Genomic DNA, 18320 nt, shown 5'->3' with positions numbered 1-18320 from the left:
CAAACAGAAATTTCACATTCTAGTCCATGAAAACATAAAGGGTCACAACGGTCCGACCATTCCATGCACCCGTCACAGACACGAGCTTCTCACAAGATAAAACAATTTACTGCATTACCCATCATTGGCTCAGTCCTCACTACAGAACATATCCCCACAAATATTCCTGATCCTTAACTTCTTTTGTTCAGTATACATCTCATGCTCACACCATGCATGATAAAGCGCCTGTTAATCAAACATACCAACACAACAAATATATATTAATAAAAATATCCTGACAACACAAATGTATCTGCCAGCTGTTCCTATTGGTTAGTCTTTAGCATCCCGCTACATCGTGTACAGCGTAATGCAATTATGTCGTACAATTTAGTCTGGCACTATAGGAATGATAATAATCATAGAAAGTGTCATTTTAAATATTAAAAATGTTATTGAAATATATCACGCTATGTATTGCTTTCAGTGCTATGAAGGACATCGGAGATACATACAACTAAACCCATGGCTGTCAGCAAACTAAAGCATGGATTTTCGAAAATGTTACAATCGATGGTTTTCTCGTTCTGTTTTTAGCATTCGTCTGTAGCTTCCTGTCGTGTGAAATACATGTATCAAACATTCAATAAACATGGGCATTTTGTCATGAATATTTATTATTTGTTATTTCATGATTACAATCTCATACAAATATGATAAATTAATATGATTGACACAGGTGACAAGTGTATTACGTATTTAAACCATAAACAGCCCCAAGGTGGTAACCATCTCAGACCTGCATTACTTGGGCTTTCCTCCCACATTAAGCTGAGACGCCGTGTATATAACCGGAATACTGTTCAAAGCGGCGTTAAACCCAACTCACTCACTCACTCACGACCAGAGATCCCGTCCAAAGTATGTCACTCACAAACATCACTTATATAGAAGGCTTTGCACGTGAAGAATCTATCTGTATGAATAACATAATAAAAAATGTTCACAATATACACGTTATATGACATATAGTATTGGCTGATCTGGTTGGGTTGAAATCGATTGTTCCTCAATCGTCGAACACGAGTCTTTACGTATTAACTATGTAGTCAATCAAAGCACGAAATGTACCTATTTCCCTGCCTGTTTCAGAGTGTCATTCACGTATGAAACCTGTGGGACATGCGAATACCCAAAATTCTTTATTGACACTCTTTATGTTTTTCATGAATGTACAACACAACCTAGAACACAAGATTCTTGATCTTCGGATGTATCAGCTTAAACCGTTTATTTTGACAAAAGTACACAAAAGGATTGGATAAAGTGATCCAATTCGTGACCCTCTCCTGATTGAAATATTAAAATATTGACATCGATGAAACGTTCACGCTCCGCTTTATAACATCAATATCAATGTGCAAATATGTAACAAGGTGATAGCTACAGCAGTGATAGTTTGACGAACAAACACTAAATGAATAAATAAATACTTTATCTGTTGAAAATGTTAATAAACACGTACGTAGAAACAGAAACATTGGAGTTCAACTTTGTTATTACAGTATACGAAATGATTATTGGAATCGTTCGGTTGCTTGAATGCATTTCTGAACAGAACTAAAAATCGAAATGATATGAAAAAATCTAAGAGCATGAAATATGATCAGATTAGTGTACAAATCAGCACGGAGGTTACCACAGATAGCGTCTGAGCCTTGTCTGTAGTACATGTCTGTTGTTAACTGCTAATTCATCACAGTCGAAGTAGTCAGGCGCTTTTACTGGTTTTATTTATTAAGTTTTTAAAATGCGACTTCACTTCATTATCAGGAACGAAAAACAGTTGGAATAAAGGAGTCTTGAAAAGTGGTTGTGCGTACTAAAGGAACAACAATATTGTTTCTTGACGCAAATTATCGTCAGTAACAGAAGAAGTGTCTGGAGATAATAAGTCTTTGATGGACATTGATTGTGGGCAACTTAATGCAGCAATAGCTGTTTTTAAGGAAAAAAAGAAACTTATTTTATCAAGTCTACACCTTTCCAGGTCGTGCCCAGTTTCGATTTATACTCTCGCGGGATGTGTAGGGTCAGTCACTTCCTTGCTGCTTCTGGTAGAAATCGTTCAAGTCGGTTATTTTATTAAGGGGGTACCGTTATCCAAGACTAATATTCTAGTATTGGTCTTGTGAAGGAAGTACTGATTCTTGATAGTGTTGACTTCTTCACTTCAAGTAACCCTAATTGAGGCTGATTGTAAAATATCAATAATTTGTTGAGACCATGAGTGTTAGGGATTAGAACAGGATCTGTGTCACACTCTGTCGAAAGTTTTTGACACGCCGCAAAAAATCACGCAAACAAACATTTATGATCATCAAGCGATTAACATATTTGGTGAAATATTTGAACCAAATGGTAAGTTGTGGAACAGCTCGCCACACAGCTGGTACTTATTTAATATATCCATGAAATAGTTGTACATTCTTTTAAAAACTAGGCATCTTTCCAAAATAAGAACATGACAATTGCTGTTTCCAGTTCGATGGGTACCTGTCGGTGCCTAATGACATATTGAGAATAAAAACAGTGATGCTGAAATTGATAACCCAATGGGTTTTAGTAGCCTGTGCTAAACATTACCTGGTTCACTACTTTTATTTCTAGATAATGACTTTATGAGATTTCATCCCTGCATATAATTAAACGTCCTTTTTCATTATTACAGCTTTTATCAAATCGTGGTAGAAATGCCCATTCCGGAGCAACGTGTGAAACTGATACAAAATAACCGTGGATAATGGTCTGAAAATGTACTTGGAATACCCGCATCATAAGTGACCAAAGGGGGAATAGAGTTGATGAACTTTAGGAACTCTCCAGTAGGCATGTGGCTCACCTTGTGTGCTCAGTAACCCCTTAAAGTTCGTATAAAAATATAATTAGCCGTTTTCTGTTTTTGTTATCTTATTTCTGGATTTTTTACTGTATCAAATCATTTTTTCCTGAATTTTTATATGAAACGATTTACATTCGGGTATATTCTTTTATACTATTACAGTAATCGTCATTGCACTCTGACGCCAAGTGTTTCCGCCACAATGAAAACGCCAACAGAGCATCACGTACATCAATATGAAAATGGTTAGAACGACATATCTATAGTGAGTGAGTGAGTTTGATTTTACACCCCTTTTAGCAATATTCCAGCAATACCACGGCGGGGTCACCAGAAATGGGCTTCACACATTGTAACTATGTGGAGCATCGAACCCGGGACTTCAGCGTGACGACGCTTTCAACACTGACTACCCCACCACCCACATAGTATTAGGAATAGAACCGAATCTCATATTCAGGAGGTGTTCAACAGCTGTGAACAGCGAGACCCCTATATAGAGTCAAGTGAATGCGACTAGTCACTCACTGTGTAGGGGCGGTCGGGTAGCCTAGTGGTTAAAGCGTTCCCTCGTCACGCCGAAGACCCGGGTTCGATTCCCGACATGGGTACAATGTGTGAAGCACATTTGTGGTGTCCCCCGTCGTGATATTGCTGGAATATTTCTAAAAGCGGCGTAAAACCTCACTCACTCACTCACTCACTCACTGTCTAATATTTAGTGAGGGGGTGAATCATGTCAAACGCTGTTTCAGCAACCCAACATCTATTTGAGGTGAGCTTTGATGAGGATTTATGAGTATCACGTCACGTGAAAGCTGTCATTGTATATGATGCATAAATACTGAATACTGTCTCTCTTTGAAGAAATGTCAAAATCTCAGGCTAAAAATACTGTGCGGTAAAACAGAAACACGTACTGTCTCTCTTTGAAGAAACACTATGTTCCCTACAAGATAAATGCCCACAATATTCCAAACAAAACAGGTAAAATAATTAGTCCCAACAGAAAATGCTTATTTGTTTTAATCTCCGGCACTTTACGAGGCTGTTTTGCAAAGCCGCCAAGCTGTGCCTCTGCGCATGCTCGTGTTGCTCCGTCCCAAGCTCCGGGGCCAGTGAGGCGATGCTGCACGGTGAAGGCAGGGCCGAAGTAATACTGAAATGCAACAGTTGGTCCAAGCCTCAAGACCTCCAACAATGATGGCTTCACCCCAAGTTCCGCAGCTATTTCGTCCCTTAACTGAACATTCGGAAACTGGAAAAGAGGAGGGAAAAATGAGGGTTAACGGTGCAAGGTTGTTTCAGTTGCATCACGACGTGACAAAAAGTGACACTGATCGGAGACCTTTACTATTTTTGGTGACGCGGGAATGCGTCAGTAATTCCTTCAATAAGGACACATACATAGATTGTGTTTTTGGCCGTCAAAAGCCTATGGCCAAAGGTGATACTTTCTATATTTTTCGTGACATTTCTTCGCCAAAAAAAGCTTCACAAAAGTTTCAGTTTGTAGAAATATTCCAGCTATATCAAAGGCGAGGTTGGGGTGGGGGTCACCAAGATTAATGCCTTATATCTATGTGGGAATCGAACCCAAGGTCTACTGGGTGACGAGCCAACGCCATAATCACTGGGTTGATCCACCACCCCTGAGTGAGTGAGTTTGGTTTAACGCCGCTTTTAACAGTATTCCAGTTATATCACGGCGTGTCAGCTTAATGTGGGAGGAAAGCCCGAAGTGATGCAGGTCACAGACGTTTACCACTTCGGTGAAACCAACGAGCACGGGTATGGTGCTGACAAACCTAGAAACATAATCGGGACGAACCGGGATTCGAACCCACAATCCTAGGTTTCTGGCGTGCCCAAGGGACGCAACTCTGCACAGCAAATCGCGGTGCCTCAGACGACTGGGCCCGTGCCCCGTCACGAAAAGAAATCAGTTCCTTACATCAAAATTATTTTTATGCTTTCAGTTGATATCAATATACTCAAACCCCGTCCTGCACCATGACTGTGGAATATATGTATTTTATGAAAACAACCCAATCTAGATTTATATAAAAGCAAGTGTAGCCAGCTAAGTTAGCTCTATTCAACAAATCGTCATCAGGAAAATTAATTGTTTTAATTTAAGAGGAGAGAAATGTGTTGTGTGATACAAGATTTCATAGACGATACGTTTGTTTAACCTGGTGTGGATCCCAGGACCCCAGTAACCTTTGTCTTAAAAGGGTTAAAAAAGAATTGGTTGTCAGGCTCGGTGACTTGGTTGATCGCATATCACCGTAGGCCGATGGCGAGTGACGTTGCCTTTAACATCAATCACTGGTGAGTCCTGACGAATATTTACAACCCGTCGTCACACAGCTGGAATATTGCTGGACGCGGCTTGAAACAACTTACAAATAAACAACATACGGACTGAGCATAACGTAACGCGTAACCTACCGAATATTTGTAGTATCCATATGTTCGCAGGAAGCTATTATTCCATCGATCAATATTTTTCAGCATCACAGATTTAGTTGGAAGTTTGTGTTTCTTGGAGACCACTCTCGCCGCGAGCCGTGCTTGAAGCTCAGCAACAGGTACCAAGGAGCCATGGGTTCTGAGAAATCCAATCATGGCCAAAGTCGCGTGTGGAAGATGAACTGGAAACACCATCTGGTACCATTCCAGTTTCTCCTCACCTGAAAGAAGTCAGTCACTCAGTTTGGTTTGATGCTGAATTGTAAACCTATAGAAAGTGTGTTCTGTGTTGTTATTGGCTATTTTGGGTCACATGACCAAATGTCAAAGGGTGAAAATATGATTTGCATTCCCTGAAGCAAGACACCGAATCACTGTGTAGGAATTCATACATAATTTTCATTCGAGCCCCTCAAGCTAACGCTTTCGGGTCTCGAGATGAATTTCCAAGATGCAAATACTCGATAAAATCCCGGAAATAGACACACACATAGTATTTATTTTCTAATTCAACAGTAGATCAATTTTATCTTGGCGTGCCATGTGAGTGGAAAGCCCGAAGTCTTAGACGCTTAGGACTTCGGTGACACCATCCAGCATAGGAATGGTGCTAACATACATCGAATATAATCAATAACGAATCTCGAATCTGAACCAACGATCACATGTTTCTGTCACGCCTTAAGGACGCAACTCTGCACCTACTACAAGATATGGTATACTACTACCAGGGTATTATCTACGTACTTGCTCCCACGACAGGGTCGAGAAATGGTAGATTCCGTTGCAATCCTGTTGCAAATATTACACCATCAAGGTCCGAGACCGTTGTCCCATCGTCGAATTCCGCATGTCTCTCACCAAGTCTTGCGAGATTTCCCACGATTTTAACTTTCCCGCAAACAATCCTCATTTGAAGTTCATCATTAATCATGACAGCGCCGACAGGGGCGGGTATCCCCGAGAACAGCTTGTATTTCACATGATCAAGTCTTGCGTTAGCTTTTCTCATGATGGCCTGGCCAAATAAGGATTCCGGAAGTGGTAATATAGTGAAAATACGCCTAAGCATAAAGTCCAACGGAACACCACCGTCCTGACATCGACTCAGTATCCACGTTCCTCCCCCAACAGATAAATAGACCTGTTGGACAGATGGGTACATATCGACATGAAATATGGAATACAATGTTAACATTGTACATAGAACATAGATTGGTCATTTTCAAATATCGTCAAATATATAAAGATAATCTGGCACTTGAGCAAACAAGCCGGTAGCAAACAGAAATTAGCTTATACAGCGCAAAAGTTTCTTTGCTATTTTTGATGGACAATATGAAGCTGTTTATGAAAGCGTTCGCTCGTCAGACTCAGTCGAGATATTGCTGAAATTTGCTAAAACCAGTTCCAAGAGCAATCAATCATTGAGAATATTTTACTCCAATTCGATACTCAAGATCAGTCAAGCCTCCTCATGGAGGTAACCTCGCGTAGTCTTGGAAATGGAATCACGTGGAGGTTTCTAAATTCTACAGTTAGAGAGAGAGAAGCATTCGAAGCAATATATCTGATTTTTCAAAAAACGAACGTTAACGGGCGGTTCCGAAAGGAGATTAATAAAACAAATCAAAATTCTGTGAGATGTTTTTCTGAGATCTCAATGTTGAGAGGTATCGAATTTGAGTGTAAGATCTGATTTTAATGAGATCGACCAATCAATCAGATTGTCTGATACACCTTCAGAACCTGAGATTAGGAAGCCATACTTGATATGGAAAGCCCTTGTAAATTTACGTGCGTTAACACTAAGGGGACTACAATCACAATAACGTACTTGCTGAGCGTGTCTACTGGTATCGGTGGCCACGTCCCCAGCTGAGTGGGCATTACCTGTAGACAAAGGAAACCTAGATAGGGCAGTAGTCAGTAGTGCGTTGTTAGTTAGTACGGAATAGCCGCGGCTGGGAAGGTGAGGTGAGGTGAAATGGGGTTTAACGTCGCGTCCAAGATTATTGCACTTATATAGCGACGTGCATGCACGTGTATGTATGTGTGAGGCTGCTTCTACTAGTCCGGACTGATGCCGATTTATGGTGTTAGCTCACTGAGATACCATGCCGCAGTTTAACATGAATACCCCACTCAGACACAGTATACTGACTCCGAGCCGACCAGTCCTTGTTTTAGCCCCTTAATGCCGAGCGCCAGACAGGGTAACAACAAGTACCACCTTTTAACGTCTTTTGGTATGACGCGGCCGGGGATCGAACCTCGGACCTTCCGCTCTCCGGCGGCTGGGAAGGGATGGTGACACATTGTTTGTAGTGGTTATCGGCCACAGTGGTAGTGAGTAAATGGTGGGTGGTTATTGCAACAGTTATTAAACAAGTGGGGACATGGGTGGCCCAGTCGTCTAAGGCGCCGTAATCCGCTGTGCAAAGTTGCATTCCTTTGGCGCGCCAGAATCCCATGATTGTGGGTTCGAATCCCTGGTCGCCAACATTATGTTTCTAGGTTTGTCAGCATTATACCCAGGCTCGTGGGTTTCACCAAAGTGGTAAACGTCCGCATCACTTCAGGCTTTCCTCCCACAGGAAGCTGACACGCCATGATATAACAGGAATATTGTTATCAGCGGCGTCAAACCCAACTCATATATAGTTTAGTGTATTTGTCAAAGCTGTGTTTTGACTGATGAAGCAGTGCCAAGGGATGAACTGTAGGAGCGACGAGGAGCCTGTTCTAAGAATCGGGGTTCAGTTACCCACATGTGTCCATGTGTGAAGCCCTTTCTTTTGCGTGTTTGTTTGTTGTTAAACGCCGCATTCAGCAATATTCCAGAGTTATATGACGACAGTCTGTAAATAATCGAGTCTGCACCATACAATCCAGTGACTGACATCATGAGCATCGATCCACGCAATTGGAATACGATGACATGCATCAACCACGTCAGCAAGTCTGACCATCCGATCCAGTTAATCGCCTCTTACGACAAGCACAGTCGCCTTTTAAGGCAAGCATGGGTTGCTGAAGACGTATTCTACCCCGGATCTTCACGGGTTGAATCCCTTTCTTGATGACCCCTGCCATGATGCTGGTGGAATATTGTTCAAAGCGACGTATAACCCAAATCACTCACTGAACGTAATGATTTTAGAGCCTGTAGCTGCAGGTGTGGAAACAGCAATAGATGTAGTGTTAGTGCAAGAATTAGTGCAGCTGTAGATGCACGATAATGCAGCAGGAGAAGAAGCAGTAAATAGTGGTTAATTATGATTATTAATATTGAGTGTAATTTGCATTATATCCAAAAGATAAAAAGCAAACTGGTACTTACCTCCTTATAATAATCACTTTAAGATTATACTTAATTAATTTACATAATATAATCATTTATCCAAACAGACAAAAATATAAAGTATAACACATATCTATGTCGAGGTCCTTCTCATCCATGTCATTACAGTTAGAGAGCAATATCAATTTATGTTAATGATGTCACCTGAAGTGAAAACTATCATCATATTAATCCCAATTCGTTCAGTAATGGTGAGGAGTATGCATATATTTAAGTAACAGAATGTTGACAAACTTCCACAGAGGTGGTCTGATGCTGCACAGGTGGAATTGCCAGCTTGGGATAGAGGTAGATTCTTCCAGGACTAACCCTGTGTGCGTTCAACAGTATAATAGATACCCAGTGTTTGTCGTTAGAGCTGACTAAAATGAGGGTCGGGTGTTGCAGTTTCTGACATGAGTGACTTGGGAGTTTTCAACCATCGTGCCCTGACAGTGTGGACCGTTGCTCATACTATCAATCTTCGGTTTATCAGTCCAGGATCGATTACCAATAGGTGAGACGAAATTGTTTTAAACATTGCGTTTAAACTATTAAGGAAGGATATTAACGACTGTCTTACCTACAACAAGTAGCCTCTGGTTCTGATATTTGGACCCTGATTTGAATGTCTGAGAATGTTCAACAGTTCCTGCAAACTTCTCAACTCCTTCGATGTTGGGAGTATAAGCCTGGGCGTTGACACCAGTGCAGACAAACACCGCAGCGAATGTCGTCCACTTCCGGTCGCCATTTACTTCCGTCTCAACGTCCCAACTTCCGGTGGTTTCATAATCGTTGCTTCTAGTTACAGTATGGATCTTTGTATTAAACTGAATGTATTTCTCCAGCCCAAATTTCTCCGCGTAGCTTTTCAGGTACGGATACATATGTTGTCCTGTTGGGAATGGCGGAGCATCCTCAGGAAAAGGGAAGTCACTGTAACACGTCAGTCCCTTGTTCGTGTTGAGTATAAGCGAATCGTACGCCCTTGCACCCTGACCTGGCCTGAACTCTTCAGTGACGTACCATGTTCCGCCTGCAAAATATGGACAGTTAATGTTCAACAGTATTTTGGTTATAAAACGGAAGTGATGCAGGTCTCAGACCAATCTCATTAAACTCTGATCTTAGTTCTCGCTATCGCTGAACAAAGATCTGAGGATATCCCATTATGGGTCAAGTCAGAACGACCTTTCATCCAACCAATCAGAGCGTCGCTTACCAGATCATGAAAGTGACAGTCGGTATGTGTTTTCTAATCATGAAACGACGAAATATTAAACACGGGGTATTCCGAACAACAGTAACGGGTTTTACAATTATATCCATACAATCTAGGCCATCTATAAGCCATTCCAGAACGTTCTTCGTATCAGTTTTAATTTTTTTTAATCGAGAATACGACAAATATGTTTCGAAGCGTAGTCGCCAGTCTGAAACTAGTGTCGTAAAGCTCGAGAAAGCTGCCTTCTGATTGGCTAATGTCGATTTCTTGTCAGTCATTTCATTGGTCGGTCAAAATTCGCGAAAGGTCGTTCTGACATGACCCGTAATGGGATGTCCTCAGATCTTTGTTTAGCGGTAGCGAAAACTAAAATCTGATTTTAATGAGATTGGTCTCAGACATTAACCACTTTGGTGAAAACACCAAGCACAGGTATGGTGATAACAAACCTTGAAACATAATCAGGGCGAATCTGTGTTTCGAACCAATGGTCAAAGGTTTCTGGCACGCCAAGGGGACGCGACTCAGCACAGCGAAATGCGGCCCTTGAGATTGGGCCACCCGCGCACCCGAACAACAAAGTGCTATATCAGTTCGTTGCATCCGAAATAGTCATTGCCCGGAGTAGTAATGTTCATGAAATATCCAACGGGAATTGTTGTGTGTTCGTAATATCCGATAGTTTTTCGCTACATCCAACTTCGACTTAATGATACATGAAAGTATTATATGAGTGCACAGTATTTCTATCCATCATTATTCAATATGTGTTTGCACATTTAGGACATGGATATCTATCTATGCACTAAACAAAGATCGATCGCAGACGGGTTTTGGTTTCAGGTACCAGCAGTAAACCTCGAGTTCCCCGAATTTCGAGACAAGCGGAGTGCCTTAACAAGTACCCGTGGCCCACTGCATGGGGATCCGCCGAACCATTCATTAAATGAGTGTAGGCGTGTCGGCGTTACTTCAGGGCGGACAGAGTAAGGACTACTCACCAATGTCACTGTGTTGTTCAAAACAGACAGGTTCCAGTCCCTCCTCCAGACAGGACTTGACAGACGCCAGACCCGCAACCCCGGAACCGATTACAGCCACACGTAGACCCGCCATGTCAGGGATCCCTGTTCGTCAAGACACCTCTACTTCTCGACTTCTTAATGTCACCTGAAAAGAAATATAGAATTTCTAGATATCCAACCGACTTGACGCCATTTCCCAGAGTCTAATCTGTTTCTGCTGACCTTGAGTTTTTGTGCAGGATGCTTAATTTGACTAAGTTACAACTATGCATCCAACAGAAGTTGTGTCGTTTTAGTTTATACAGGTGTCCTGTTTTCAAGCATTAGCCTCTGTTTAAGAAACATCACTACAGACAAGGGGGATAACTGGAACCCTTCCTTCAGTCAACAGGGGGGATAACTTGAAATGTCCCATACACTGAACGATCATGAAAACATATAGAACAGAAAAATAGTAGATCTTTTATTGAAGATGAATCCCATGTACTGCGTGTATGTGAACGTATCAAGTCTCAAATTGTAACAGCTTTTGAAAACTTTGGAAACTTTGATGTTGTATATAACACATGTTAATATTTCTATAAACCCTCACGGCTAAGAGAAACTAAATTGATGACTTCATTGTCACGCTGCTGTTCATGCAATCAATAGAGGTTATCACGCGAGTGTGTTTGGGGATGGTAAATATCCTGCATTTGGAATAAATATTGTATTTAGCGAGCCCTGGCGACCTAAAAACATAGTGTTTATTCCTAAAACAGGATATTTACCATCCCCGAACACACAAGCGTGATAACCTCTTTATCATATAATGTCATTCTTTAATTCTGTGCTTTAAAATCGCTTTCCCTCTCTCACAAACATTACCGAAATATTGCGAGTTTTCCTGGAATGCGCGCATTAATATTTATTACGTCACAGGGTAAGTGATGTGACAGTGACAGTAGCCAATATAGTTCCAACTGAAATTTGTTTCTTATACAGTGGCGAAGCAACATATACGCAAAACAACAGTTGTTTTTAATTGTCTTTCGCGGCAATCCATCAGTCTGTCCAGTAGAGTAACTGCCCTTTGTCAAAGGAAAGCTACTCTAACCCTAGTCTATGAGACGTCACGGCCACGGTCAGACGTTGTTGACAGTCGGTCTGTCCTGTCATAACGTTAGAAGTGTAGTCAGATGTACACACAGCGACAAAACGAAACAAAGGTAACGATTCAAACATATTTCGGCCAAATCCAACTATTTTTATTTGTGGAGAAGGTTTCAAGCCGCAGAGGTCTACAAGCCCAGATATGGCTACTGATCCCCCTTGGCTAGGCCTCGTGGCCTCGCAAAATTGTTTCGAAATTTATATCTCCAAAGTTGCCCAAACTTATAAAATGCCTTAGCTACGTCACAGTTAGACACTGATTCTCAGTATATTAGACTGTTCTTTTGATAATGATAGCAATTATCCCTGTAGTTTATCCAGATTCCCGATGGTTAATTCGGACTCGATCACCGAATGACGAGGGCGTAGCCATGTTTGTTTATAAACACTGAAAGTAGTCCCTACTTGACCTTTGATATTTGCATCTCTATCCGCATATGACCCCAACGGATATCGTTTTTATCCGTTGGCTTTATCCTGCCGAGAAACCTATCCATTATATGATAAACTGTTTTATATTCGGTATTTCGGTAATGTTTGTGAGAGAGGGGAAGCGATTTTAAAGCACAGAATTAAAGAATGACATTTTATGATAAAGAGGTTATCACGCCAAGGCTCGCTAAATACAATGTTTATTCCTAATGCAGGATATTTACCATCCCCTAACACACTCGCGTGATAACCTCTATCTATCTGTATTATGGGCCTATGGCCTTTTTACTGAAAAAACTCTTCACTTCTGAAGCCGAATTACTTACATCATCAATACTTTTTATGAAATAACGTACGAATTAATGAATGAAAGATATTTCGTTTAGATTCATATTCCCGTTATTATTTTATTTGAAATTCCATCAGTATACCACAGCGACAATTTAATTAAGTATTATATCAACATGTCCTTTTAGCTCTGCCTGTGAGCCTGTGTGAGCCTGTGTGGACCTGTGTGAGCCTGTGGGCCTCTGCAACACGGGTACTTGACCAGGGACAAGTTGTTAGATCATATCAGATGTATTGACAATCGGATTAAATGGCAAACGTACCTCCCAAATTACCGACTTCGAATCGACTGTACTTGCACCTTGACGCGAAGGACTTCAATCATTGGCATATAGCTTTATATGAACCTGCGACGACACGACGATCAACAGAAAGCCCTGTTCCTCGAAAATATCCTGAACCGAGACGCGGAAGGAAGACGTCGTTGTGCTGACGCCTCGACCAATATTTTTCTGTTGACCTAACATGACACCATATACGGCAACTAAAGACAGACTGACGAATTTATTATGCCGAAAAGTTTACACTTCCTGGTACCCAGATCGCACATTTCATGTCAAAATAAAAACATGACACTGACAACCGTTGACTTCATGGGTCAAAGGGAGACTACTCTTCACACCTTAGAAGGGAAACCGAGTTGATAATTTTAACTATAATCTATTTCAATAAAGTCACGAACTAGATCTAAAAAATATTAATTTCCTTGCATGTCAAAACTAACGATATTAAAACACAAAACAGTGTCGAATAACGAATTTCTGTTCCAGAATTTGCAAGGGAAATATGTGAGGTGGCTGTTGGAAAATCCAAAATGTCTGTTGCTGAAGGTATACGGTCTCATATTAGGGGAGTAACAACCATCTCGTTTTTTTGACTGACGGTAAACGGGCTCATGTGGGGTTAGTAGTTCTGCTCTGATTGGTCAATCTCTCTTTGAGGCATATCAATTTTAGCTATGGTGTCTTTTGTTACCGTATACGGTGCTACATTAGGTTAGCAGAAAGATATTGGGCGCGGCCTAACATGACAGCGTACACGGCAACGAAAGACACCATAACGAATTTATTGTGCCGGCAAGTTTACACTATTTGGTATCTCTATCACACATGTCATGTCAAAATGAAAATTTGACACTTACAACCGTAATTTACAGTAAATGATAGTGCATATGTTTCCGATACAACGCTTAAATAGACCCGTAAAGATTCCGGGATAGAATAGGTCTTCGGCAACCCATACTTGCCGTAAAAGGTGACTATGCTTGTCATAAAAGGCGACTAACGGGATCAGGTGGTCAGGCTCGCTGACTTGGTTGATGCATGTCATCGATCCCAATTGCGTGGATGGATGCTCATGATATTAATCACTGGATTGTCTGGTCCAGATTCGATTATTTACAGACCGCCGTCATATAGCTGGAATATTGCTGAGTGCGGCGTTAAAACAACAAACCAACCAACCAACCAACCAACCAACGCTTTAATATAAACACAAACGTTAACAATGTAATATATAATGTACGAAATGTGAACGTTTAAACAAGTATTACAACTAAAATTGATAAAATTATCATAAAAATGCCCGCTCAATAGATAGATAGATAGATAGATAGATAGATAGATATACTTGTGACGTGGCCCGAAAACAATTGTAGTTATAAGTTTACATCTAAGAGATACTATCCACCATGTGATTCAAGATAAGCTTGTTAATTACCGCAGATATCGCTTATCATCCGTTACACGATACCACTTGTCACTCAGGAATTTATGGTCAGTGGTCCGTACATATTCGCCGTCACGCAAAAAATGATTTTCAATCAGGGTACTTATGTCCTGTGGACAGTACATTCGTAGTCACGCAGATACCGCTTGTCGACCCGTGAAGATCGGGATAGAATATGTCTTCAGCAACCCATGCTTGTCGTAAGAGGCGACTAACGGGATCGGGTGATCAGGCTCGCTGACTTGGTTGATGCATGTCATCGTATTCCAATTGCGTGGATCGATGCTCATGATGTCAATCACTGGATTGTCTGGTCCAGACTCGATTATTTACAGACCGCCGTCATACAGCTGGAATATTGCTGAGTGCAGCGTTAAACAACAAACAGACAAACAAAAAGATACCGCTTGTCAATGAAGGTACTAATGTCCAGTTGTCAGCATATTCGTAGTCACGCAGATACCGCTTGTCAATCAGGGTACTTATGTCCAGTGGTCAACATATCGTAGTCACGCAGATACCGCTTGTCAATCAGGGTACTTTTGTCCAGTGGTCAACATATCGTAGTCACGCAGATACCGCTTGTCAATCAGGGTACTTTTGTCCAGTGGTCAACATATCGTAGTCACGCAGATACCGCTTGTCAATCAGGGTACTTATGTCCAGTGGTCAACATATCGTAGTCACGCAGATACCGCTTGTCAATCAGGTCACTTATGTCCAGTAGTCAGCATATCGTAGTCACGCAGATACCGCTTGTCAATCAGGGTACTTATGTCCAGTGGTCAACATATCGTAGTCACGAAGATACCGCTTGTCAATCAGGGTACTTATGTCCAGTGGTCAGCATATTCGTAGTCATGCAGAAACCGCTTGTCAATCAGGGTACTTTTGTCCAGTGATCAGTACATTCGTAGTCGTGCAGGTGCCGTCTTGTCAATCATCTAAGCTGTGACGCAGGTAACTTTTTAAACGAAAAAAGTTCCTCATTGGTCTTTGTGGAACGGAAAATAACCCTTATCTGCAGTTAAATACACAACGTTTACATAAACATGTATAAACATGACAAACGTTACCTGTATAGCAGCCACTGCGTCTTCCAAGTGTTGATGTTGCACCGTCAACCCTCATTAGATCATGAGTGAATGTGTCTTATGAGGCTGTCTGATTAGAGCCAACTCGAGGTCGGTCACGCGCTCGTCCCGTGATGATCCGAGAACACATGCAAATGGCCCCATGCAACTCTTTGAACTGATGCCCTAAATGTGTGCATCAGCTTTGTAGATGTCCTCGGATTTTTCAAGCGTATCTGCAAATTTAAGAAGTATATCCGCAGATGACACGATATTTATCCTCAGATAATCCACAACTGAAACGCGAAACCAACTATTTTGATTGTTTGTAATACAAGATTCAACTTCATACATGAAATTTAATTCATTGAAATATTGCAATCAGTGAATGTTTGATCAAACCTTGAGTTCCCTGTCACACCTGCTTTTTCGTCGAGTTTTCTTATTTTTATCCGTAATCATCATGACACACAATAAAGTAATGTAGACACAATAATGTATCTTTTTCACCCGCAAATCTGTACTCCTGTGAAATTAAGTAAAGACGACATTGTTGTTATCAACATAAAAATGGGACGAACTCCCAATCATAAGTGACTCGAAATGTGGGGTAAAGTACAGATAAATGACCTCGCTCCGTCTCGGTCTACTTAATTGCGCCGTACTGCGCCATCAAGTGCCTGAAATTAAGACATCTGCTACGTTAGTTCGATGTAGCCAGCTGCATTAGCAGCATCCGACAGCAGGACACTTTACCCATATTGTCATGTGAGGAAGAATCTGCAAAACGTAAACACTATTCCATGACAACAAACTCACCACGCCCACTCAACTCGATGAGCACACCGGAGGAAGAGGAGATTTAGTCAAAGGGAAGTAACTCACATCTCTTGTTGAAATTCACGATTTGGTTATTGAGTTTGCAAAGCCAGTTCGATTCTGAACGTCATATTTATCATGAATTATTTTACAATTTTAATGTTTGAAGTGTTTTGACGTTCTCTGTTTACTATGGGATAATGCTGTCGATATTAAGTATTCTAGTAAGAAATATGAACTTAAGCTATGAAAATACAAAACAAATTATTGATGTTTTACACTTTCTGACACTAAGGCTATTACTGTAACAATATTACACATATGTGTCTTAATAACACCAGAAGTTGATATGATTTTACATTATAAAATAAAATAGTCAAGGGGAGGGTCGGGATGCAACAACCGCCTGAACAGCTATCACAGGAAGCGGACATAAAAGAACTATTACACGACCTTCACTCTTTCACTGCGCTTCAATTGTAGTGTCCAGTTTTGTCTCAATTTTGTAATGATTGAGTGACGTGTGTGTGTGTGTTAGACTAACATATAGTCTCCGAAATGAACTAATTTTACAGAAAAAACAGTTGTTAAACTCTCTCTCTCTCTCTCTCTCTCTCTCTCTCTCTCTCTCTCTCTCTCTCTCTCTCTCTCTCTCTCTCTCTCTCTCTCTCTCTCTCTCTCTCTCTCTCTCTGAGTGAGTTTAGTTTAACGCCGCATTGAACAGTATGCCAGTTGTGACATAGCATGTCATCGGGCATTTAGAATAGGAAAACAATATTTCTTTACACAATTAACAATTAATGACTGTTCCGTACATAAGAATGTGTCCTTGCTATCGACCACTGGTTACTCTATTGGCGCAATGCTACAGTTGCTACAGTGACGCAACATTTTAACTTAACAACAAACACAATGTACTATAAACGTTTAAGATTTGTTTGTTTGTTGTTTAACGCACCACTCAGCAATATAACAGCTGTATGACGGCGGTCTGTGAATAATCGAGTCTGGACCAGACAATCCAGTGATTGACATCATGAGCATCGATCCACGCATTTGGGATACGATGACATGCATCAACCAAGTCAGCGAGCCTGACCATCAGATCCTGTAAGTCGCCTCTTTCGACAAGCATATTCGCCTTTTAGGGCAAGCATGGGTTGCTGAAGACCTGTTCTCGTTTCAGAGGCTATGCCGGGCGTTTTGGGTGTAACGGGATATCATATTGGAACGACAAATAACATTGATCATCTACGCGATCTCCAACAAGCAGCGTGCTGATTTCTCCCATACATATTTCCCTTGACAGGCTGACTTCTTCACACGTGAACGCTCCTTGCTTCACCCGTGTGAAACATAAACACCATTTTTCACAAACCGTTCTTTCATAAAGGCTTTTTTTAACTGGTCATTCAATCTTTATTCAATGAAAAGGAAAGGAGAGCCGACGGCTGTTGTGTTTGTACAGTCAGGCGACTGATTGTTATCAGACTTGGCGTGACGACGTAAGACATTTTCTTTCCCTGGGATATGAGCCAGAAGTCGAGAGGCGCAACAAGTTAGTGTGACCGGCGCTGATTCACTGACGTAATTTGTCCCCTTATGAAAACAGGCGTGTCAGTGTAAAGAATCAGTTCGTGGTTGATGGATGGAAAATCATGCAGTGCACACGTGAAGTTGTACTTATACCGAGAGTACATTCACACACAAAAGAATCCGATGTTATTTGAACACAAATACTGCACACAGACACATATTGACTTTCTCTGGAACTTATAATGATATACTTATTAACATAAAGCAATATGAATAG

General features: G+C 41.1%; 1 protein-coding gene across 3 annotated transcripts; it reads right to left on the bottom strand.

Moving 5' to 3' along the window:
* Positions 1-1445: 1445 nt before the first annotated feature.
* On the bottom strand, positions 1446-16554 carry LOC139471765 (flavin-containing monooxygenase 5-like). 3 transcript variants are annotated; one of them, XM_071254252.1, is made up of 8 exons: positions 16508-16554; positions 15692-15924; positions 10932-11100; positions 9286-9741; positions 7197-7252; positions 6107-6503; positions 5339-5580; positions 1446-4142 (listed from the first exon to the last, which is right to left on the bottom strand). In XM_071254252.1, exons 3-8 carry the CDS (start codon positions 11044-11046, stop codon positions 3834-3836), a joined length of 1575 nt encoding a protein of 524 aa, XP_071110353.1. In that variant the 5' UTR covers positions 11047-11100; positions 15692-15924; positions 16508-16554; the 3' UTR covers positions 1446-3833. The 3 variants fall into 3 exon arrangements, with proteins under 3 accessions (XP_071110353.1, XP_071110354.1, XP_071110355.1); XM_071254253.1 differs by having other exon boundaries at positions 16445-16508; XM_071254254.1 differs by lacking the exons at positions 15692-15924; positions 16508-16554 and adding an exon at positions 13151-13214.
* Positions 16555-18320: the final 1766 nt, after the last annotated feature.

Source organism: Haliotis cracherodii, unplaced genomic scaffold, assembly GCF_022045235.1.
Source record: "Haliotis cracherodii isolate W230 unplaced genomic scaffold, xgHalCrac1.p SCAF_23, whole genome shotgun sequence".
In the NCBI taxonomy this organism is placed as follows: Eukaryota; Metazoa; Mollusca; class Gastropoda; order Lepetellida; family Haliotidae; genus Haliotis; species Haliotis cracherodii.
This window is presented reverse-complemented; position numbering and strand designations above follow the sequence as displayed.